Source organism: Rhipicephalus sanguineus, chromosome 7 (genome assembly GCF_013339695.2).
Source record: "Rhipicephalus sanguineus isolate Rsan-2018 chromosome 7, BIME_Rsan_1.4, whole genome shotgun sequence".
NCBI lineage: Eukaryota > Metazoa > Arthropoda > Arachnida > Ixodida > Ixodidae > Rhipicephalus > Rhipicephalus sanguineus.
Genome location: NC_051182.1, coordinates 143569254 through 143593606, shown reverse-complemented (window position 1 = coordinate 143593606; position 24353 = coordinate 143569254). Strand labels below are relative to the sequence as shown.

Sequence of the window (24353 nt, the reverse complement as noted above, 5' to 3'; positions counted from 1 at the left end):
GTCTTTGGTTGACAGATCTCATACGCACTCTTCGAAATGCTACACCGCAGTGGTTGCAACATGGAAAATCATCAGTGGCGAGGTATGTTTTCAGATCCGTAGATAAGAACTCCGCTCCTCGTCCTCGTCCAAAGCAGTGTGAACTGCAGCAGCACCGATTTCTTCAAAAAATTATAAAATTCAGAAAGCACCACAACATTGTATACCATTATAGTTCAAGCGGAAATACTTAACAGAGTTGATTAGGACATCTACCACTTGGTAATAATGCAGACAAGGAGAGTTGTCTTGAGACCCTGGAATTGCACAGAGCTTCTGGGCGGGTGATGGTACTAGTCCAGGAACAGCGTTAGGATTTTTTTACTAGGGGGCAGCCACGACAAGTGAGTCGCTTCGAGGGGGGCAGGGAGGCGGGTAACTTATCCGTTTTGTTAAGAATATGTTTGATCTTAGGGGGCAAGTGGGGGGGGGGGGGGGGGGGGGGAGGGGCAACCGGCGCCACCCCTGTACCAATCAGTATTTTTTGCACGCTTATGACATCGTGAGATTGTCTTTTCTGGGCACTCTGATCAATCATAAGCGAGTTATTTCTGCAGTTGATCTCACATTTGCCATTAGCAGGACGTTCTAAAACTAAATGCTTAATAGAACAATGCACGCTTTTTCCTTCCAAGCTGCTCCAACACCAACCGCTCCTTGCTTCTGTTCTGCTCTGAGGTTGCCCCCTTTTTACTCCAGTTCTGCTTTGGTGTTGCTGCGGGGTCGACTTTTTCTTCGCTTCGATCCCATTCCTCAGGCGCCCCGGTGTCGACATTTTCTTGCTTCAATCCTGCCCTAAAGTGACTCTCCTTGCTCTCTGTTTTTGCATAAAAGCACATGGCACTGCTTCCACCCCCATGAACTTAATTGTACAAATTAGTAAGGTCACCTGCTGCATTTCTTTTTTCTCTTTGTTGCACTGTGAAAGTCTTGCAGTGATGGCAGTGCAAGAAAAATGTCGCTTGCAACTAATTTTGTTCAAAAACAGACAGACCACATTTTTAAAGAAAGGTGCCTGTGTGACACAAACACATTCGTGCACCGGTGTAAGACGAAATAACAAAGGAAATGAAACTGCCAAAATGAACGCTTATTCAAAGATTAAAGTAAAGAATCAATGTTTATTGCGGTGGAAGACCACAAGCGTATTGCTGATGCAAACGTCTTAATTTCTTTTTGTTGGATGCCTTCATTGAAAACCTACTGTAATGAAGTGTAAGACTGCTGCAAAATCAATCAATTAATGGAACTTTATTTTCGTGAACAAAAAATTGCATGTACAAGGATTAATAGGACCAATAGCCTAAAGTGGCTAGTGGCCAATCCAATAAAATATGCAACAAAGTATGTATAAAGCACAGTTTGAGACGGCATTCATGCAAAATATAACTAGGGGTGTGCGAATATTCGAAATTTCGAATATTTTTCGAATAGTGTTTGCTATTCGATTCGATTCGCACTGAAATTTTACTATTCGAACTATTCGAACTTCCCAAAGACAAATGCAGTCAACGTCCGGTTGAAAGTGACCCCTTCAGATTTTCAATATGCTTCACCTCACTACACTCTCGTATTGCGGCAAAGCTGCCTTTCAAGCTCCGTTACGGTCGAACTTGGGCAAGAGACAGTCAACGTCTGATTGGAAGTGGTCCCTAGATTTTCAATATGCTTCACCTCCTCACATCCCCGTATTGCGGCAAAGCTGCCTTTCAAGGTCCGTTATGGTCGAACTTAGCCAAGAGACAGTCAACGTCCGTTTGGAAGTGGTCCCTAGGTTTTCAATATGCTTCACCTCATCACAACCCGGTGTTGCGGCGAAGCTGCCTTTCAAGCTCCGCTACGGTCGCAAATGTATTAACTCAAGAAAACGCTGGTTCCAATATGGAGATGAAAGATGTGGCAGAGTTGGGGGCTCAATTAATGCTGTTTTGGACCTGAAATTTGGGCAGGAAGTCCGAAAAATCGGACGCTGAAGTTTTTTAGCATCCAAAATTTCAGATGTTCTTATATATCGACGTCTACAAGGCAGATTTGGAACTCCGGACTTGAAGGGAGCACACCGTTGTCCGCCACGTCAGTTGGTCTTTCACAGCAGTTGAAAGAGGAGGAGAGGCTGAGGAAATGGCATCTCTGCCTATCACGTGTAAAGTGTTGTCGGCAACACTTTTGTTGCACGAAATCATGTACATAAATACAATTCGGCCTCTACATTGCCTCACTCTTGATAAGAAAGACAACTATGAAATATGACCCCACCAGCGCGTCATCAACCTAGCGAAAAGAAACACTTTTATGTTGCGATCTCACAAGAACATACTTAGGGATTCTCTGCAACTTTTTCTGTAATTTCACTTCGAATTATTCGAAAAATGTTGGAGAAATATTCGAAAATTATTCGAACTTATTCGATTCGATTCGCACTCAATCTTTATTATTCGAATTCGCTTCGCACCCAAAATTTTGCTATTCACACAGCTCTAAATATAACATTTTGAATACAAGTAGATGGAACATGATAAACTTTCAGAAATATGCATTTCGAAGCAAAAATTGAGGATTCTGGCTGTTTCTTTTTTATTAACTATTGATACCAAGCACAACAAGAAGCTAGTTGCTTCACTTTTGTGCACAGTTTTAGAAATTTGAAGGGAGACAAACATTTTTAGCACTTGTTTTTATGAGAAGCAAGCATTTTTGTAATTGATCTGTCATTCGTTACCAGTGAGATGCAGAATCTTTTTTTAGTTCTCTCTATTACAACAAACTGTGGAAGAAAGAACTTTCTGCAAAATAAAGAGCTCCAAGAGTCAGTGGGGTTGTCACAGTCTGGGTGCAACCAAACTACAAAGGCCTACCGAGCCTTAGAAAAGACTTTCTTGCCATTACGAAAATTGGTCTCACGAGCGCAGTCCACTAGGGAAGTCTTCCCTAAATCTCGCAGCAGGGGTAACTGTTCTACAGTTGACTTAAAACATGCTGCTGATGATATTAGGATCATGAATCAAGTACATAACCTTTTTCATTCATAATGTAGCTACGCATTACGATAAACTAGCCCGCTGGCTCACAGAGCAGAACCGCACTTAATGGCCGTCCGAAATACACTGGTATCATTCCTGTTAGCCCGTAAGACTTGCTATATCAATGTTCTTCTTTCTCACAAAGGCAGCGGTGAGGATGAAATGTGCACATTACTGGTGAGTGAGCATGTATTGGATAAGATTTTGAGGTTGTATGTTCATCAATATAACCTGCTTAGTACGAAATAAAGTGCAGTTTAGCTCGCAACTACATACAAGCTAGAGCCTTATTGATGCAATTTAAAAATTTATTAGAAAAAACTGACTAATATTGGAGAATATGCATGATCTGAATTGTACTCATCGACTCGATTCTGTTTCTTACATTCCCTGTCATGCTTCAGCAAGATTATATTTTATTTGGAAATTTGGGTTAAATGACCATTAGTGTCGATGAATTTGAACTATTTTCATTCTCAGATTGAGACCAGCACCTCAAGCATCACGCTGTGTGCTGCACCTGGTTGCAGTGTTTCCGTTCATCATAATGAGTTCTAAATACTAAACATCTTTGTTCTACACATCACAGGAGTTTTCTGAGATTCGCTTGATAAGTCTGACATGAATGCATCCAAGGCAACGAGCGTATTTGTTGCATTTGTGTCGAATGTTATGATTTGCCAGATTGTCCAAGACAAGTCATGGCTTTGAGTTCAGGCGCATGTCTAGATACAAAACTTGGACAGCATGATTTGATAAAATCTAAGAGTAATTGCTTGCCAAATGTTTGTAAGCCCGGCAGGTTTCATTGAGTGACATTGGCTGACCGTCGAGTTTATGCCCAAAGGGAAGCTTTGCTCATAAATTTTCTTCACGTCTTTTTACGTAGCACTCACATGAAGAAGCGTAGCTGAAGCGCAGTAAGTACGCATTGTGCCTGAACTGCAGTTCGTGCTGTTTTTTTCTGTGTGTGTGTGCAGTACATTTTTCCCTTCTGCTTGCATTGCTAGATACATTAAAAATTTATTGTATAAGCTTTATGCATGTTTTGTGCCGATGCATCCAAAACACCTGTGGTTATTGTGTTGACACGTACGATGCTTCGTTGTTGTGTGAAGTGCGTGAATTGTCATCAGATATTCCATTCTGCATGCAACATGTATGTAAGATGGATTGTCTTGTTGGCTCTGTTGTGTTTTGTGATTCCATTCCATTGCACACTGCATGATTCACGATTCTTGTTCTAATGAAAGTTATTGTGAGGAATTTATATTTATTAGTATTTTATAAGCTGGGCCCAAAGCACTGATGAGTGCTGCAGGGTATCTCCTGCTCATGAATGATGTGGGACATTAATTTTCTCTGTTAATTAATAGAGCAATAAAGAATCAACAAATAATTAAGTGACAGGTATTTAATATTAAGCACTTTTCAAAAGCTTTACTATGTAAAATGTATCTTGCAAAACAAAATGGCAATAAGCCTTTCTGCAAATTCTTTGGCCTTGAAGACCTGCGCCAAGCAGCTGAAATTAGGTTTTCAAAATGCACCTTTACCATGTTGTCATCGAAGACTTCATTTTTATGTTCTATGTGCACTGAACCACTTATTAAAGAAAACTAAAACTATGTATAACCAGCAAGAATTGAGCTGTTTTCACTAGGCATTACTCGAATTTATACTATAGCAAGCTTGTTTTACTTTGCTTGCATGGCTATCTGCATGGATATTTATGACGTGTTTTTGATGTGTATTTCTGCGAAGCATGTTACATATGACGTATTTTTACACTATGCTATGACATGCATGACATGTATTTCTACGCATTGTTTGTTCCGTTTCAAGGTTCTATATATGTCTGCTTTCTAAAAAAATTTTTTTAATGCTCATAATATTGCCGTATAACTACAGCATATTTCACCTTGTATGAAACAGCAGTATTTCATACCTTGTATGAAACTGCGTATGGTATATGTATGTATGCGTATTTATAATTAGACCACTCGCCGTATGCCTTGTACGGGGGGCCCGAATCTCCGTCAAGTGGAAAATTCCACTTTTTGTTCGGGCCTTCATTCATTCTTATCGAAATACAAGTTGAATTGAATCTTGTAGATTGAGATAATTGTCAGCATTTAAAAAAAAGTTTTGTAGAAATGTCTCTTTTGTCGTACCGAAATAGATATGGATAACGGAAAAAGATGCGGATACGGAAAGAGATACGGACAAGCCGTAGCTTATCCGTATAGATCTATGCAGTAATTTTCGCTGTAGTTCTACCGAAAACACATCGTGTTAGAAGGGGTGGTTATGCGGGTTAAGCAGACATAACATAGACTTCGCTTGGTAGGAGTGGTCGTATGGGGGATTGTTGTAGAAGCCGTGGCACCCATATTTACGAACCAAGTGAAGTAACTGCTACGTGGTGTGTACTTCTTTTTGTGAAGGTACGCTTCTCTGCTGTACTCATGTGCTCGCACTGGAGAGATATTAACATTGTCTCGAAATAATCACATCGTTAGTCTATCCTGCATGCTGGTAGAGAATTGGGGCGTATATTACCACTACCGTCATACCTTTGAACGCCACTCGCATTGTCTTGGCCACAGAGGTACTGCACGGTACACGTCCCAAAAACCTCAACACGGGTGAAAAATTTTCAACATTCCACGTCATAGTGCCCACTATCGCTTTAAACGTCCCTTTTAAGACACTCATTATTAACTGTAATGTTAAAAATTTGTTACAATTGCATATACCATATGACACGTTGTGTGCCACATCTAATTAAGTGATTACATAATCTATTTTGCCTCCGTTGTCAGCAGGACAGTCTTACCGGGGCTGAGATGTCGTTCCTGCCAACTTTCGCGTTGGCGCCTGTCGTTTCCATTTGTGCCAAGTTGCCCCAACGTATCGCGGTTACATCGTGCAGTGGATTTACTCGTTGGCACTTTTCTTTTGCTGTATTTTAGGTGTGGAGAAGCTGTGAAGGCCCAGCCAGTACACATTCCTTGTCCACTTCAACAGGCCCGTCCTCAAGGCGTACCATAGAGCACCGCAGCAGTTGAAAGTCACGATAATGGATGCTGCCGTCGGTCCAGCTCCGTATTCTTGAGCGTTATTGCGTCTATAATGTCAATTACCGTGGCGCGCCTTTTATTTCCGTACATACCAGTTTGTGACGATTATCAGCATGCACACACACGCGTGCAACTCTAGGCGACGGTTTACTGCAATATGGTTGTCTCACATAGAGTGCAAGTCTGGTGCCATGGACTTTTAGAATATTTTTAATAAGTGACCATATTACCTTTATTTCAATGCACTTTCATGTTATGAGGTAGGCTGTGTTGAGTCTACTTTATATGTTCTTGTTAAACAAGAGACTTTTGCAATTGCTCAGGCATACTGTTATATAACTTTCATTTGTCTATCGTGCAGTTGTCACTTGTAGTACAAAGGGAATGATTATGTGTACAATATAAAGTCTTTTATTCAACATGCCATGCCCTTTAGGGATGTGTCTTAAAGGATATCTGTAAATATTATATTTTTCTACTCATTTGCATGTTAAAAGCGCACTCGTGAAATAAACATGACTTTGGTTTCTTTGCCTTTTCTTTGCTGCTCGTATAAAAGACTTGTGTCTTTGACAAAAAAATTTAACAGTGATCTTGATGTTAGTTGTTTGATGAGTGTTAAAGTCCATAATAATGCTGTGCATAGGTTTAAACAAGATACAGGTTGTGGACATACATACAAAGTGAAGTGATATACTTGGTACACAACAGGCTGCTTATTAGCACTTTGCACAACAGCTATACATACTATACAGCAGATGTACATAATAAATAGAACTTGTTTTTGTTAATGCAGTGGGGTACAGCTATAAGATAGTTTGTAAGCAGTTGTGATAGGAAACTAAAACAAATCAACATAAACTCAATGATGAGATCTCAGCAATAGCGACAATTCAAGGATTGACTATCAACTGGCTTGGTTTAATAATAATAATAATAATAATAATAATAATAATAATAATAATAATAATAATAATAGTTTTATTTTCGCCAGTACAGTGTTGACTGAGGGTATGAGAAAAAAAGCGACTAGCTGCTTGACTAAGTTCTCACCCCCCATGACACCATGCAATGGGTAAGACTCAAAAATCATGACTATCAGTTAATGCTGTGTGTCTGCACATAAAAGTTAGCTATGCACTCAAACCTCGATATAATGAACGTGGATATAACGAAGTAAATGAAAAATAGTCTTGTCATAGATACAGTGCTATAAATGCATGTTTATAACGAATTATCGGATATAATGAAGGTATGTTTGTGTCATATGTGACTGTTATAATGAGGTTATAGTGCATATTTTTTCTATGCCAAGTTAAACTTGGCACCAATAGTGAGGACTACAAGTACTTTTTGCACTTTATTTATTGTGCAGTGTAATAAATTAACTCAAGTTCAAATCAGAACTTGTAGTGTGCCGTATATACTTCAATGTGCTCCCCCTTGACAGTGGCAATATTTACAGGAGCAAAAAAGAGCAAGTAAAAAAGACATGACTATGATGACGTTGGCTGTGGTCTTTCATTGGGTGTTGGCTCTTGTGCTACTGAAGCTTATAGTGCATGAAAAAACACGGACAAAGCAAGACGTGACACACACAGGCGCTAACTTGCAGCAATGTTTATTTCGAAAACACGGAACCAGTGTATGTAACATCATTTTGCAGCCATCATCATTACATACCCTTTGCAAACTCAACTATCTTTACATAGATAGGCCAACTCCTTACAAAAGAGGGCAATCGAGCTATAAGCTTCAGTATGGCATGCCAACATGCCCAAAACGCATTATGGCTCCAGTGGTTGTGCTATAATGATCCATTTTGTTTTATATTACTTCGGAACAATAAGGTTAATACTATTTACCAAATGCACTTAGATCATGGTTGAAAAGACAATAATATATAACCTGGCGTTGACTGTTTCTCCTGGACAGCACTACATGCACACGCAGTTGCATATACACCCACATATTGTCATTCGGGTGTCTTCTTTTACATAATGATATATAACACACTTCGACACCACTAATGTGTTGAGTATGTTGTCCTTTTCTTTAAAACATACATGTACTAGAGCTTCACTTGTCGGAAAAATTTTGTTAACTTTTAGTGGTGCTCAATGATAAAAAATTGCAAGTTAACTGGACCGTGAAGACCATGTTGTAAGAGGAAAACGGACCATTAAGTAAATGGTGTCTTCCTTGTATCCCATTTCTCCATTAATTGTTCCATTTGAGATGCAATGCTGGCTCGGGCCTTTACTTGTTATATGCTTCAACGTTTAAGAAGGCATTTTACAATGGTAAATGTGAACTTTACTAGCCAATTTTTGTGCTCCATGGCGCAGTTCGAACAACACAGGTTATGAAACAAAAAATTTGCCATGGTGCTATCAAGTTTATGAGGGACACCAGAGACCATACCGATATATGAATGACATACACCTAAAATTTATTACTTTCAAAGATCACGTTTCGAGTTAAGAGTTTCTTGAGAGCTCTGCGCATCACTGGGCTGTTCATTTGTTGAGCAGAGGTTTGCAGGAAATTGAGTTACAGATTATGATGAGCAACTAGACCTATTAAGTGCATTGACAATAATTGAGAAAAATAACGCTCCCTAGGGGCTACAAGCACAGCAGTGAAGAAGGATGTTCTTTTTTTTTTTTTTCAACTGAAACATATGTAAGCATAATTTTCTCAGGGTGTGCTTGCTTCATTTTGGCCGCCATGACCGCGATCCGCTGCATTTAATTTTGCCCTCTTCTGCCATCTACTGTGCATCTGCATAGAATTAATTATGTTGAAGATGTCAACTCAAGTGTGTCGATCATGGATCCCCTCAATAATTCAGGTGCAGTATGTGTTCATCATTACAGACTGATCGCCAGCAGACTCTCTAGAGAGTTAAATGGGATTTTTTGTTGACATACGTACCCGCTCGCGCGAAGTTTTACTGTGTCGCTGTGCACGCATGCGCGGCACCACTGCAGCTACGCGCATGCGTCACATCACCATGACAACACCCAATAGCAGCGTGCGTAAATGCGCGCGCAATGTGAAAACAATGCATTAATTAAACTTGTTCGAGTGTTCGCACTGTGAAGGCATCGCCTTGCTAACACGGTCGTAAGAGGCCTCTGTGAAGCTGTATGACAAGCTTTTTTTTTTCGAAGTGACAGCGACGTTCGTTTAGATGCGCTAGACTTCAGTGACACGTAGACATACCAACCTCGCTCAAAAAAACACCTGGCTGTTAAGTTTTTTTCACATGCGCATGTCTTGTGAGCGTTGACGCAGTGCGTAGGGTTCTTTGAAAAGCGCGCATATGAACACCTGCGCGGGTACTGCGTGCGTGATCAAGACCACGACCTATCTTGAAACACCGCCGATAACAATTCGACGACATCGCGAACTCCGCGTTCTATGTGCAACTCCACCGCAGTCGCAGTACTCTAGGGCACTGGCCCCCCTTCGCGTGCGTAAATAAAAACCTGCGCAGCGCGCGCAAGAGCGGGACAAACACAGCATCAGAAAATAAAATATAAGAAAACACGAAACGAGGCAAACCCCACTCCTAGCCCTCTTACCCAGAGTGCACCGCGGCTATCGGTGGCTGCTGCTGCGGCTCACGGGCAATGTGCTTTTGTATTCGGTGTTGGTAAAAGGAACCGGCGGCTATCGGCACTCGCTGAGGTGCTTCGTTTCGGGCCCGATGCCGCCCAAAAAGAAAGACAGGCCTCCCGTCGAAGCACCGAAGCCGCAGCAGCAGCCGCAGCGTCCCGAACAGCAACAGCAACATGCCTACGCCGACCACGAGCTGTTTCTCCAGGCTTTCGAGAGTGAGTTCATTTTTTTTCTCTTCCGTTGCGGTTGAACGGTCGGGCTTGGGTGCATTTACCTTAAACGGCTCTACCTGCCCCGATCTGTGGCTCGGTCGTGCTTTTTACCGCCCGATTAGCGCGTACGTTTGTGTGACTCGCTTAGCGTAAAACCCCCACCATCAACTTCGGGACGTTTCGCGCCAGCGCTTTCCCAAGTCGGGATGCGAGGCGTAAGTTGGTTGCCAGTGCGGTGCGCGCGGAAATACCGCGACGGCCGATGAGCTCGTAGGGGTACGCGCTACGTGCCTTTGAGTCGTTCTCAGTTTGTGAAGACGTTCTCTTCAACACGATCTAGTTCCCCGGCTTATAATTCGTGCTAGCTTGTGTGCTTCGTCCGCACCCGCGATTACTCGCGAGAAATTGCCGCTCGTTGATGTGGTAAACTTTCGAGTGCGCTCGCGTAGGAATCAAAACGGCGAGGACTGTTTGTTAATGTCGGTACAGCTTCATCAGTATTAGGGGTGTTTTGTAGCTTCGGTGTAGGCGATCTCACGCAGACCGTGTTACGGGTGGCTGAAAGCAGGTGGTGTAGCCTGCCTGCGAGCCAACCGCTGTGTTTGTTATGTTCATCCAATCCACGATGGGTGCCCCGAAACAAAAAAAAAGCAAAATTGACCACTAGAACTGCGCCTAAACATCGCCCAAAGCCGTTAAAAAACAGCTGGTGGGTAACCCGACGATTGGTTTAGCATGCAACCAAGTTACGCGCGAACTTTCGCTCGTTGATGTGATGAGTTGGCATCGGCGCTCACTTGCTACCGCTGCTACATCGCGCTCACTTGCTGTGTGACTACGTTTAGTAACAATGGAGGTTGAGGTTAATACCTGCGAAGCGTAACGCAGCTCCTAACGAGTATGTGTCACAGAAATTGGGCAAGCGCAACTGCTCACCTCCGGTCCACAAAAAAATGAGGAAGCTGTCTATAACTAGCCTAGTGGGTATGTGCCACTGAAATTGGGCAAAGCCCTACTCACCTCCGATCCACTAAACGTTACGAACTTGAAATTTGAAGCAGCTTCACTGACTTAACGTCGTGAAGACTGGTTAAACAGTGCAGATGTTGGCACAACTACTATAGACCAGAGTCAAGCAATGAAATAGCAATATGATGCCACCAGCTAAGCAGTATTCGCGATGTTAAGCCAGTGAAGCTGCTTCAATAAAATTTGTTGCTGGGCTAGTGGTGCATAGTTAAAATATAAGACGGTGGCGCAAAACGGGACAAGGACGAACCAGGAAGAAGAAACGTACACAAGCGCACACTACCAACTGATTTATTCTCGAAAAGACACTCAATATATATGGCATTACACATATGCGCAGATGGCCGGTGCACTTGTATACGTCTCTTCTTCCTGGTTCGTCCTTGCCCCGTTATGCGCCACCGTCTTATATTTTAAAGCTGCTTCACTTCTTTTTTTTCTTTTCATATTGTTCTGCTCTTTTCGACGCAATTGCAGTACACTAATTCGTTGCTGTGCTGTGTACAAGATTCGCGTCGATGCGATACCCACTTAACTCATTAACTTCTTATACCTGTAGTAAAGCTTAAGGGGGTGCGTTTAATAAGGTGTGAAGTGGATACTGAATGCTTATTTTCAGTGTCTAGCTTACCAAACGCGAGTTCTTCTGGATCGGATGACACCCAACTTGTAATGGGTGTGGAAAATCAGTGGACAATCCTCTTGATTTTTTACACTTTCTCGTTTTCATATCTGGCAGTGTTTGTTACATAAATGAAGCCTCGGTTGTTTGCCTAGAGTGAGCGATCACGAAGTGGCAGGACAGTGGTCTTCTATGCGCATTTTCTAAAGCACGTGCCGCTGGTTCCTTTTATCAACACAAAAAGAAAACCTATAACACTGAAAAATGGTTTAGCACTATGTGTTTGCTTTTTCTTGCGTTTCAGAGCCAACACAAATATACAGGTATCTACGAACTCGGCACGTAGCATCGGTAAGTTCGACTCGTGTGCGAGGTGTCGCACGATTTAGCTGCTTCGCGTGATTTTAAATTACGGTTGCGTTATCTGCTGTGACACTGCTTCATTTCTTTCAGCCTATCTTTCTTCATAGGACATTAACTTATATGAGTCATCGCATGTCACGGAACCATAAGAATAGGTATGTGACTGTGTTACTCACTTCATCTTGTAATTTACCAACTCCGCTGAAGATCAGTTGTTGTTTTGTACATGCCATGTAGCTTCTGACCTAATGTATGCAACAAGCTAGGAAAGGCCGCGATTTCGTATTGTTGATGCCTTTTCAGATGCTATTCCCACACACGCTTTGTAAGTGGTCAAACCTATGCTCTGCTCACATCATCAGCGTAATCAGCCTGCTGTGATGAACGATGAGTGATGAGGGTAGTGAATAATTGAGCAGAAGGCAGCACAACAAAATCACAGCCTAGGCAGATGTGGCTAGCTTTAGGAATGGTAAAGCGGTGTGAAAAGGCCATTTCTTATGCTGAGTCGACTGACCCAAGCTTCCATCTTGATGGCTTGTTTACTTCTCATATTTGCATGCTTATAACTCGGCTCCTTGTTGACTAGAACTGTAGAGTGGTGCTCAGGGAGGAGCACGGGGGGGTAGGCGGCACCCCCCCCTCCTAATTGTCACTTGTCCCATCTTTGCTCCGTAATAGCAAACATAGTCCAAACACAAGTGTTCCCTGCACGCTTGTCTGCGACTCGCTTGTCGCAGACAAGCGTGCAGGGAACACTTATACTATATATATAAAAAAAAAAGTCTGTTGCCGCCCTTGTGGTGCTTCCTATTGAGTAAATTGACAAGGCACTTCAATATTGTTATGCAGGGCAGCAAAGCTAAACCAGAGGAGATTGGAAAATACAACACGTTGTTGTTGACTTGCATGCTTCTACCATGGCTGCCTTTAGCTGCTTGTGTGCCATTAGAGGCTGGTCTATACGAGTAATTAAATCTGATGGTGTGTCAAAGAAGGATGTTCACTGTGACATCCTGTTATCTCCTTCAAAGCTTTGATGGATGAAATGGGTTTACAAAGTGATGGAGTAGTGCCAAAAGTCAGCAGTGGCCTACTTTGCCCTCAATTCTCCAATCTCTTCTTCTCCTTCACTTCCATCTCCTTATTGTTTTTGTTGACATGGGCTTTTCAGCCCATTTCAGTTACTTAGGAAGTAATACTTCCAAGTAGACAGCTAATGAATAGTTATAAAATTTGGGCACTAGGTTCATCGTGAGTCGTACTGATGTACAATAGTAGTCATCGTGTTGGAAGGCTGGCCTGCACATGGCAGAGATATAAACATTTTAAAGCTACATTTTGGTGAATATGGATGGCAGCACTCACTTTGCTGCATACTGAAGTGATTGTGTAACTCCGCATGAATATTTGTGGTAGAAGGTTTCACTGGTTCACCGTACTGACTGATGTGCTTCTTTGATACTGAAGGAAAAATTTTAAAGTGGACAGCCTTCTACAACGAGTACAAGCACAGCAAGACCCATCATCATGCAGGTTCGTTGCATTACTTCGCATGCGCATATTTTCAGTGTGGCTTTGGGCTCATGTGCAGCCCAAGGTGGTGGTAACCAGCACTGGTTATCACTTGCTAATGTGAGCTAAATATGGCTAACAATTAAATGATTGTTAATGTTGGCTATCAGTCCAGTGATTTGGTGTTGCTCTTGCATAGTCATAGACTACAACATAAGAAACAAAAATGTCAGCTCTGCCCACCGCCATCCCTCCCACAGAGAATTTGCATAAGTGCTCTGTCCGATAGTGCTTACACATTTTCGTGACTTGAAGTGTTTCTCCTGTGTTTCAGACAGCTAAGTTTCCCAGACCCACATTTGTGTCGCTGGTTTTAGGTCAGAAACTTGGATGCCCTAGTAAATTTGTTCAGGGAATCAAACATCGCTACTCAGCCAAACATAACATCTTAAGGAGCAACAACAAACCTTTAACTCTTATCATGCGTAGTGTTTACACAAGCCGAGAAAAATCGCTTATGGTGAGCGGAATCGGCTAGCACGACTGCGTCTTGCACAGGTGAAGTGCGCTGCGGTTCTGTAGAAGGAGCTGCCATTTTCGCTTAGGTTATAACTGAGTATAGTTGAATTCGACTTCTTCTCTCATTGTTTTCATTGCCAGAGTGTTGTTTCCGTATTGATGTTGAAGAAAAATTTTGAGCAATTGACTCTCGTTTTCAGAGCACCAAGCCAAATGACATTGACGTTCACCGGCTTCTTTGACCGTTCGACTAAAAGTGAGTTGAACACAATCTCTTAAAGATTGGCCGATGGCCCGTGCCTAAGTCCTCCTTGCGCGCTCGTCGAGCAGGGGACATGGTCACAGCAGAAGCGGTCATACTGAAGATTTGCAACAAGAAGAAGAAGGAGCTGGAACTGCCGTTGACGCAGCTTTCCGGTAGTGTTCTTCACCTCTCTCGCTGATGCGTCTGTTTGCCTTGTTGCCTGGCATGCTGAGTGGCTTACTATGCATCACAGTACTGGCACTCCGTTATCTTGGCTGTGGAGAAGTTGTGGTGGCATCAGGTTTAAAGGGGCTTTAAAAGCTAACGTGATGTTCAAGATGGGCAGATTAGTTTGTGGAAACCTTTCGCTGTCTTGTATTGACGACTTGATTGCAAAGAAAGTTGCAGCTGACAGGGTCTCTCTCTGTCACCTCGAATTACTTACGAAAATAAGGAGAATACACAGGGACATGCATATTTCACTTAAAATCTTACAAGTTATTGCGCTTTCTGCTGCTCTGTTCTAGCTCAGATTCTCCAGAAAGCGTTTTGTAATGCTGATTTTTAGGATTATTTAGTTTTTCAGAAAAAGAAATGACAGGTAGATTTTGTTTATGGGGAAGCTACCTGCTTCCAAAATTGGCATTACCGCAGACACTTAGAACGAAGATGGTAATGTACAGTACTCACGGATTTAAATGCGAAAATTTAGGGCTAAGTAACACACATACTTTCGTTTCCAGCATCTGCAGTTTGCAACATCCGCGTAACTTTGATTCAGAACGCTTACATTGGAGCCAACATTACTTTTAGCGGCCAGATTTGCAGCAACATGAGGTGGTTATCACGAGCAATTTCTCATAGCTGTCATTATACTAAAAACAATGTCTTGTTTCAATCCATGAGTACTGTAGGGGTAGATTACCTCCTGAAGGGAGCAACTTCAGGGCATTTCAAATTTCCACTTGTCCGGTTGTCAAATAAATGTAAAAGCAGTGATGTGATAGCTGCGCCAATTGCGCCAAACTGCGCCAAGACGTGAAACCTGCTACATCCTGCTACATCTTCGCTGTTATGCGCCAAAACTGCGCCGAACTATGGGCACACTAGCGGCAAAACGTGCGTAGCGCACCGGCGGCGGCAAAACGAGACTCTCCAAAGCTGCCGCGCGGCAAAATTTTCGTGCCGTGAGAGGAATGGGTTCGTGCATCATTTTTCACGGCACACTGCCCGGCGCTTTCTGGGGGACCTGACCGGACACATATTGATGGGTAGGCTCGTTAAGCGCTGGTTTGGCTTGCTCAGGCTTTTGGGGGCTGACATAACCCTCTCCAGACTGCTGTAAATTGGCGTGACCCCCCCAAAAATTCACCGTGGAAGGAGCGGCTCGCCGCGAACTGGTGTGACCGCACCGCCGCAGCAACATAGAAGTAAAATTTCAGTTGTTAGTACAGCGACGTCCATGCCTGTCTTATTTTTGCCCCCTTTTTTGAGTTCCACTACTCGAACCAGCTGTTCTTATACCCCTGTCACACGGGCAACCTTAACCGTGGTTAAGCTGACTACGGTTACGGCTAACCACGGTTAGGGGTAGCTACAGGGCAGACATAACAGCACTTAGTCTCCTAACCGCGGTTATCGCAAACAGGGAAGCTGCGGCAAGATGGCGGACAAGCTTCACAGCAACCGTGAACTGACGCAGTTAATTGGCAGCTTCGTGTTGTTTGAGGATTTTCACGGAACGCGACTCCAGTCGGTAAGCAAAACTCGTGGAAAACTAGGTTCGCCGTGGAACGGCTATCAACAAAGACTATTCGCGGGATTAGCAAAAAGCGTATCGCTACACGTTTCTTGAGGGGAATTTCTTTTCGCATTGTTCGTGTCTCGCCGTCTCGGAGCCTCAGGTCGTTCCACCAAGTTCAGTGTCGACATCCTGAACAAGATGGACGAAAATGGTGTTTAGTGCCGCCAAGGCAGCGATGGCAGTGGATTTTGCATTGTCTGCAGTCAGACTATTAACCGCTAACAGCATGGGTTTGCAGCGATAAAGCGTCATGCTACAAGAAAGAGGCACATTGAGGCCACGAAGCAGCACCGGAATTCAGCAGGTGTACTGAAAACTCTAAGCAAAGACCTGCCTATCAGACGTATTTGGACTAGACAAACATTGCAACCCAATCCGATCCAGGCTTTTTGCGAACCCACAGTAAACCAATTTAGGAGGCGTTGATGTAAACGTAACCGGCTGATATGAATTCGTGAAATTCGCCAGCCGAATTCCACTGTGTCGAATGGGCCGAAATTCGGATGTTGCGAACACTTTTCCACGTCGCGGCGGGTGATACGAACTTTGGTACCGAATCCGTCGAGCGACGGCCGAGAGCAGAAGCTTTGGAAGTACGCGCGCGGGCAGCGCGCACACTGTCAGAACTGTGGTTATCGTTTGTCACAACCGTGGTGGGCGAAACCGCGGTCGCTCTTGACACTATCATGTATGGCGACGACGAAACTGACGGAACTCCGAAAGTGCACGCGCGTCCGACGCCCACTCAGTCCAAGCGACGCTGCTTCCCGCAAACGCCGCGGACAAAACCGCGGCAGATGCGATTATAGATAGCAACAAACGACGTAGCTTTGAAGGTATGTACGTGCGTGGCCAGCGCAGGCGTATTGAAAACGGAACTACCGTTTGCCGCAACCGCCGCGCACGAAACCATGGTCGCTATCAACGCGATCATCGATAGCGTTGATAGCGACCGTGGTTTCGGGAAATTTAGACGTGTTTTAGCCGATAGCGACTACGAGCTCTGAAGGTACGGCGCTAACGCAGCAGTGATTAAAGGCTATAGAGTCGTAAAAAAAGGCACGAAGCAGTGGGGGGGGCACACCGCCCCCCCCCCCGAATTTTTATGATTATTTTTTTTTTGCTATGACATTCAGAGCCCAAAATGACACGTGACACCTGCCTGCCCGGCCCCCACTTCAAATCAAGGAGGTGCCCCCCCCCCCCTACTACCCCACCAAAAAAAAAAAATTCTGCCTATGCCCCTGGCACGCAGCCTTTCGGTGTTCGTGTTGATCTTCGCTTGTCATTATGGTGGAGCGGACTTCGTTTAGTTTTCAGTTGGCCTAATGCGAAGCTTTGACGAATGCTTTCGCGGCAGCCAGCTGCGCCGTCCCTTATTGGTCTGTTCACGTGTGTCCCAGAAAGGCGTACGCGAGTTTTCTGATGGAAATAAATGTTTTGTGCGTATATCGTGGTTTGAAAACAAGTTTTGCTAGTTTTTTGATGGTACGAAATTTTGGGCGATACGAATATTGTCGCTCCGTCTTCAGATTCGTATCACCGCAAGATTGTACTGTAGTTGGGAAACCCTACGTGCTTTGTTTGTTTGGCCACCCTAAGCCATTATAAGACTGCAACGCCAATGTTTACGCTTACTGGGCTGTTAGATGATCCAGTGGTGTTATGCAAACACCCATTATTGGACAGAACATTTTATTTCAAAATAGTACCTCCTTATTTAACTGTTTTGCTTCACACGGTTCATTTTTCCACTTGGCAGTGAGCTTTTAGCTGCTCCAAAAGCTGTTTTCCCTGCTCCCAAACGCGTTTTTGGCTGCTCCAAAAGCCCTTTTACCTGCTCCAAACCCCACTTTTCGCTGCTCCAAAAACCTGCTCCAAAACAGCTTCAGTCAATCACATCACTGTAAAAGTGAAAGTTATGTTAACAGTGCTCAGAGTACGAAAAGTTGAAACAAAATGCTAAGCCTAACCTTTAGGCCTAGCCCCTGCTAGGCCTAGCAGGGGCTGTCTTCCGAGACTGTAATTTTTGGCGGTAGTGTCACTTTGTGCGATGTAGAATCTTGTGCATGTACATTGGATGAAGCGCGCACTGAAAGTGATATTATAGCAACATCTCCAACGCAAAAATAAAGCCCAGATTGATTAGTAGTCCAGTATCCAGTGACCTCCAAGACTGTCAGCGCATCGACAGGCATGGAGGTCATGGGACGCTCGACTGCAAATAGAGAGGTTATGTCAAAGCACTGGACTGCAAAAAAGAGGTTGTGCTTTGACGTTACTTCGGAGAGTTTCGGAGCATGCCCACGCAATATTATCGACAGACAGCTGTGATGGCCATACACTGATGTACGTGTTAAGTCCAGCAGCGTAGAGAGCGTGGCATGTGACTCTGCAGCACTGCCAGTAGAGACGTCTTGCTTCTGTTGTTGGTGTTCTCAGATCAATAAAGATTGCCAAATTGCCAAATTTTCGTGCGTATTTATGTGTGCAGTGTAACACATCTCATTATCGTTCGTTAACTTATTAATAAAAAGTGATTGCTGGCATAAATGTCAGTGAGCGCTGGCTTCATATTTACCTAGCAGTGATGTTTGCCGTTTCTTTGCTTTTAGAAGTTTCGTTTCTTAGCTGCACATCTACGTCATAAATCGAAACCACACATACAGTCTTATTGTAGATTCATGGGCGCTACCATCTTGGGCTTTTAGGTGAATGATCTCTCAGTTTGTCGCGACGTCAAATTAACAAGGTCAGAAACACCAACTGCATCTGTACAGCCGTTTTCACGTGTATGGGTCTACTGTTCATGTACGTAGTTGCTACAGATATGAAACGGCAACATTAACAAAACAAGGTGGTGGCACATCCATGAGATAGTCTATTGACTGAAGTTGACTAGCTTTTAGTGCCCCTTTAAACATAGCATGTACGAAAGAAGGTGGTGGATGGGCTCGTTTGTTGCTCGAATCTTATTTTCAGCGTGATGTGCTTCTTGCATGAAAACTTCAAACATCCTTTTAAGGCACTGCAGGCCCTATTCACGATTGCTCATTTTGCCCGATTCTGTCGCAGCTTACACAGACTGCTCGGTTGTTTTCCCGCGTGGTGCTGGTTTTCCTTCGCAGAGTGAATAAAGAACAAAATCAGACAGTCTCCTGGGTGACTATAGCTGTATTTCGAGACGTGCTTTGAGCGTGCAGTGGCAGCTTTTATACAAGGCATTATATCCTTGCCTCGTAGCACTTCTGGTTATGCTTTTCGGCACGGTGCACATGAATGCTGTTTTTGGTTTCAGTAGCGCTGGATTTTTTTTCTAAACCAGTGTTTGTTTGCTACTCGTTGCATGGGCTGCGGCATGTTACGACGCTGATCGAAGTCTGCAGATCTGAAGGTGGGAACTTTGTGGTTTTATCGTAGTTAAGGTCAAATTGCATCCTAAAACATACTTGGCAGAATTCAGAACCGGAATGCACAGCACTTTGTAGCGGCTCTCTCTTGAATTTAAAGGGACACTAAAGTGAAAAGGGATTTTCCTCATCTGAGTAAATCACTCTTTCAAAAAGAAAATGTGGGTGGCCATGCCACTTTGATGTTCCCGCTCCACCACCACTACTACTACTACTACTACTACTACTACTACTACTACAACTACTACTACTACTACTACTACTACTACTACGACTACTACTACGACTACTACTACTACTACTACTACTACTACTACTACTACTACTACTACTACTACTACTACTACTACTACTACTACTACTGCGACGACAACGACACATGGTAGACAGCTTCGCTGTAAAACATTTTGTTCCGACATCCTGCTGTCCAGTGTGTTTTAGGATGCAAAGCAAGGTGGGGTAGTCCCCGAGCATGGTTTTAGTGCGACAGCCGAGAAGGGAGAAACCTGCCCATGCTTGGATGGCGCGCATGTGTTCCACGGGGCAGTCAGCGTCCTACAAGAGTGTTGTCCTTGACGGGAGGCTGTCGTCATGCGACAGCACCGTTTGTCTATCACGTGCCAGTGGGGAGCTGCGAGGTGCCGCACAACCCCGACGGAGCGGCGCACGCCAACACCACTTCCGGTGCCCGCACGACGGTCATCACGGTGCCTGGCAACAGCTTCTGCCCAAATGGAACTGGTCTGGTGCGATCCTATGTGCTGCTGCTGCGAGTGACCGCTGGCGGTCAGGTCAATGAGGGCGACACTGGAGGTCAGTCTTGCTGTTTTGTGTGTGTGTGTGTGTGTTTGTGTTTGTTCAACCTGCCGTGGTGGCCTTGGGGTTATGGTGCTCAACCACCGACCCGAAGGCTGCAGGACCGAATCCCAGCCAAGGCAGTCGCATTTCTATGGAGGCGAAATGCTTTAAGCCCATGTACTTAGATTTAGGTGCAAGTCAAAAAACCCCAGGTGGTTCAAATTTCCGGAACCCTCCACTATGGCGTTCCTTATAATCATATCGTGGTTTTGGAATGTGAAACGCCAACAATTGTTATTATTATTGCTGTTTTGTTCCTTTACCCGCGGTTTATTTATTATGAGTACTCTCAAGAGCTGTAGCTTTATAAAGGTGAAGGGATTACAAACGAAAATACAGAAAAATTCCAGTGAAGGTGGCATCATTAACAGTGAGAGTGGTTATTAGAGCATACGCTTATTGAAGAAAGGCAATCTATTTGGCTGGAGTTACCTGGTTGTTTAGAGAAGCGTTATTCTGTTTATTAGGCTTCCAGCACCTAATGCTGTACAAAAGCAAATAACATGGATTGCATAATAGCCGTAGTAGGGATTGCATATGGTATTTGCACAATACAAAAAAGAGCAGTGTGTAAGGAAGCAAAAACACATTCATTTCTTATTCGTTTGCTTATCTAAGGCTCATTCAGTAGGAGTGCCTGTGTTTGACTAACCTAGCGAAACCAATAGACAATGAAGCCTAAGAAACTATAGGGCCATTATTTGTAGTCTTTAATTGTAATGCAGTAATTATGATATAAATGAAAATGAATTAAAGTGAATAAAAGAACAACTTGCCACTGGTGGGGACCGAACCTACAACCTTTGGATAGGTTCGGTCCCTACCACTGGCAAGTAGTCTTTCTGTCCACATTAATTCCTTTACAATTATATCATTATTACCACGTTACAGTTAAAGACTACAAATAATGTCCCAGTGCTTTCCTTGGCTTTATTGCTTGTTAGTTTCATTAGGCTGTACATAAAAAAAAGGGGGCCCTTGATCAATTACCCTTTCTATGTTTGACTAAGTTTAATCAAACTAGAGGCTGAAAATATTGCGATGAAATTCAGTGCCACCGGCAGAGCCACCGTCCAAAAAGGCTCGGCGTAATGGGTGCAACCGTCAACCAACATCTGGTGGCGGCGGCGGATCCGGTGGTGGCGCTTCGTCGGAAGAGAGCCGCCACTACGTGGGCGAGATGGTGGTGTACGAGCAGCAGCGTTGCCTCCTCAGCGAGGGTGAATACCAGCTGATGCTGAGGCCCTGGGGACCAAAGGCAGCGCCTCTCGCCCGAACGGCGTCCTGGGAAAGCCTCAACCACTCTGAGGTTGGTGCCACCGTCACCTGTGACCTGCCGCGGTGGTCTAGTGTTTATGGTGCTCGACTGCTGACCCAAAGGTCGCGAGATCGAATCCCGGCCACGGCGGCTGCATTTCTGATGGAGGCGAAAATGCTTGAGGCCCCTATACTTTGATTTAGGTGCATGTTAAAGAACTCCAGGTGGCCGAAATTTCCGGAGTCCTCCACTACGGCGTCCCTCATAATCATATCATGGTTTCGGAACGTAAAACCCCTACAGTTACTGTTATTATTCAAACGGGGTATACTTTTCACCATTCCACAGTGTGAGGCATGTTTCTCTTACAGTCTTGATGGCTATACTCGTCACCTATATTGGCACTTATTCCGACGACGACTGCACCTGGTGGTAGAGAAAGGGTTAAAAAGGCCCATTATTCAAACTTTCTGCATGTGCCATCTTTGTTTCAGGAAAAGCATTCACACAAGCACACACACACATAGACGCTGTCCTTTAAAACGAATTAAGACTTTAGTTGACTCGTGGCTTTACCCTGTTGCTTTTAACCCCTTCAGGGTTTTCGCCGTACATGTACAGCAGAAGCTTCCTGGTACCAAAGGGTTTTCGTCGTACATGTACGGCATAGCGTTTATTTTTAAAACGCGCGCCTTTTTCGATCATTTCTCTTGTTTGGCCTGTGCTTGAGCACTTCGGGAATATGTGGAATTTTTTTTCATGCGCCGATGTCTCTCCGTTGTATTTTTTTTTTCGCTTCCCAAAACGGCGCGCCGCCTATCGCTTGCCCATCCGAGCGCGTTCGCGGTGCAGCTGGTTTAAAGTGCGCGCCTTTTTCGATGATTTCTCTTGCTTGGCATGTGCTGCCACGCTTCGGGAATACGTGGAATTTTTTTCATGCGCCGATGTCTCTCCGTTGTTGCTTTTTTTATGCTTCGCAAAATGGCACGCCGCGCGCCGGCTATCGCTTGCGCAACCGAGAGCGCCCGCGGCGCGGTTTGGTTTCAAACGCGCGCCTTCTCCCTTTTCTCTTGCTTGGAATGTGCTGCCACGCTTCGGGAATTCGTGTAACTTTTTTAATGCGCCAATGTCTCTCCGTCTTTTTTTGTTTTCTTTGCAAAGAGGCGCGGCGGCTTGTAGTCTCGCATCAGAACGTGCGCACGCGGTCCGGCTCGTTTCGGTTTCGTCCTTCGGGTGGTTTTCGCTTCTTGCGCCCGCAGAGCGGATGGCTGTTTGGTTTCTAATCTCTCAAAGGGTGACCGCTTGTTACTCTCTCATTTATTGCACCCCGGCGCGCGATTACATCTGTTTACGCGCGGCGCTAAATTACACAAACGACGCCGCCGTGATTGCGTTTCCTGTTTTGGGTTCTCGGAAAAACTAACTACGTCTTGTTGGCGATAAGACGAAGTATTACTGTAGCTTTTTCACTCGTTTTGCTTTCCGGACGGGCGCAGAACCATAGAGTTTTCTTCCGTGCGCTCACTAACGCAGGTCGCTCACGCTATGGAAGCGCGCGTCGGTTGCGCTGCTGCCGGTGAGTCGAGCAGCGATTCTTCCGATGCGGACTATTCCCCAATTGCCGATTAGAATCTGATTCATTGGATTTCAGTTGGTCAGACGAGGAGTTTTGACGAGTTCGGACTCCGATGACGATCAAGGAGCGACATCTGAAACGCGTGCGCGGGGAGCCATGCTTCAAAGACTATCACACGCTGAAAAGTTTTTAGTGTTTGAGCACGAGCGTTTTTAACCGGAAACGTAGTCTGGTACGCTTATTTTTGTATGTTTGTGAGCTATGTTTAATACGATGCATAATTTTTATTCATAAAAAACTGTGAAGCTTCTTTTTTTTTAGGATTCTGCTTGATTTTACTACGAATAAACCATATGTATGTAGCAACAAAACTGATTTTTTTGTCACTTTACGGTCACGAAAAAAAATTTTAGACAATTTTTTTCTTAAATAGAATCGTCTGAAGAATTTATTTCAGCAATAAAAAAATTACACATTTTTGGACTGGATTTCGCGAAAAAATTCGACCCTCAAAGGGTTAAATTTATTCGGAATCGGTTCCTTGACACCTGTGCAGAGTTCCCCGCCCCTTGAGGCATTTGAGAAGTGCCCCAAGGTAGCGTTCCGGTTGAGCTGGGGTCCGTCTGAGGAGAGCACGAATGCGGAGACTCCGGACCACGTCCGAACGACCCGGCCCGTCTTATCGCCCGTGGAACTGAACGTGGCCGAACCCGGGCACAAGCACACGCGCAGCAGACGCAATGGTGAGCTGCCAACCGGGCTAAGCTTTCTCGTGAATGTCTTTTGCAAAGCTTTGCAAGTGTGAAAATAGTGCCGTCATCAACAACCCGGGCATGGATTGGCGTTTTGTTTCAAATGTTCTCGCATGCCTTCTGTGTAAAATATGAGCGCCTTCAGCTATGCATGTGTGCTTGTACAGTTCGGCCCACTGTTGAAAGGAATGCTCAGATGTGTACCTATTGTTGCTAGCACCCTAAGTGCAACTTGATGCAGAAATGTTTGTGTACTGCATTAGCTTGTCAAAACAAGTTGGAACCACCAACCACGAGTTACCTGCTGCTTTCCAGTTGACTGTACTTTTGCAAGCAGAATGCCACTACGTCTGGCATGGCGTCTCATGGGAGTGGCAGGAATTTATTCGGTGGGCTCGACAACTTTGCGAGACAAATGTAGG

At 44.3% G+C, this 24353-nt stretch overlaps 2 protein-coding genes across 7 annotated transcripts in view; both read left to right on the top strand.

Moving 5' to 3' along the window:
* Positions 1-6675, top strand: part of LOC119400134 (UNC93-like protein MFSD11) — a 37418-nt gene extending 30743 nt beyond the window's left edge. The window contains exons 14-16 of one of the 4 annotated variants that reach the window (XM_037667109.2): positions 3205-3236; positions 3949-3979; positions 6035-6675. In XM_037667109.2, coding sequence (XP_037523037.1) covers positions 3205-3236; positions 3949-3969 — 53 coding nt within the window. In that variant the 3' untranslated portion in view covers positions 3970-3979; positions 6035-6675. Of the gene's footprint in view, positions 1-15; positions 249-3204; positions 3237-3948; positions 3980-6034 lie in introns of those variants that run through there. The other 3 variants (XM_037667111.2, XM_037667110.2, XM_049417982.1) reach the window with 3 other exon arrangements.
* Positions 6676-9719: 3044 nt separating this feature from the next.
* Positions 9720-24353, top strand: part of LOC119400132 (polycomb protein suz12) — a 32512-nt gene continuing 17878 nt past the window's right edge. Inside the window, exons 1-9 of one of the 3 annotated variants that reach the window (XM_037667108.2) lie at positions 9720-9984; positions 11937-11983; positions 12086-12150; positions 13466-13531; positions 14230-14285; positions 14360-14446; positions 20112-20300; positions 21398-21654; positions 23736-23922. In XM_037667108.2, coding sequence (XP_037523036.1) covers positions 9858-9984; positions 11937-11983; positions 12086-12150; positions 13466-13531; positions 14230-14285; positions 14360-14446; positions 20112-20300; positions 21398-21654; positions 23736-23922 — 1081 coding nt within the window. In that variant the 5' untranslated portion in view covers positions 9720-9857. Of the gene's footprint in view, positions 9985-11936; positions 11984-12085; positions 12151-13465; positions 13532-14229; positions 14286-14359; positions 14447-19335; positions 19472-20087; positions 20301-21397; positions 21655-23735; positions 23923-24353 lie in introns of those variants that run through there. The other 2 variants (XM_037667106.2, XM_049417981.1) reach the window with 2 other exon arrangements.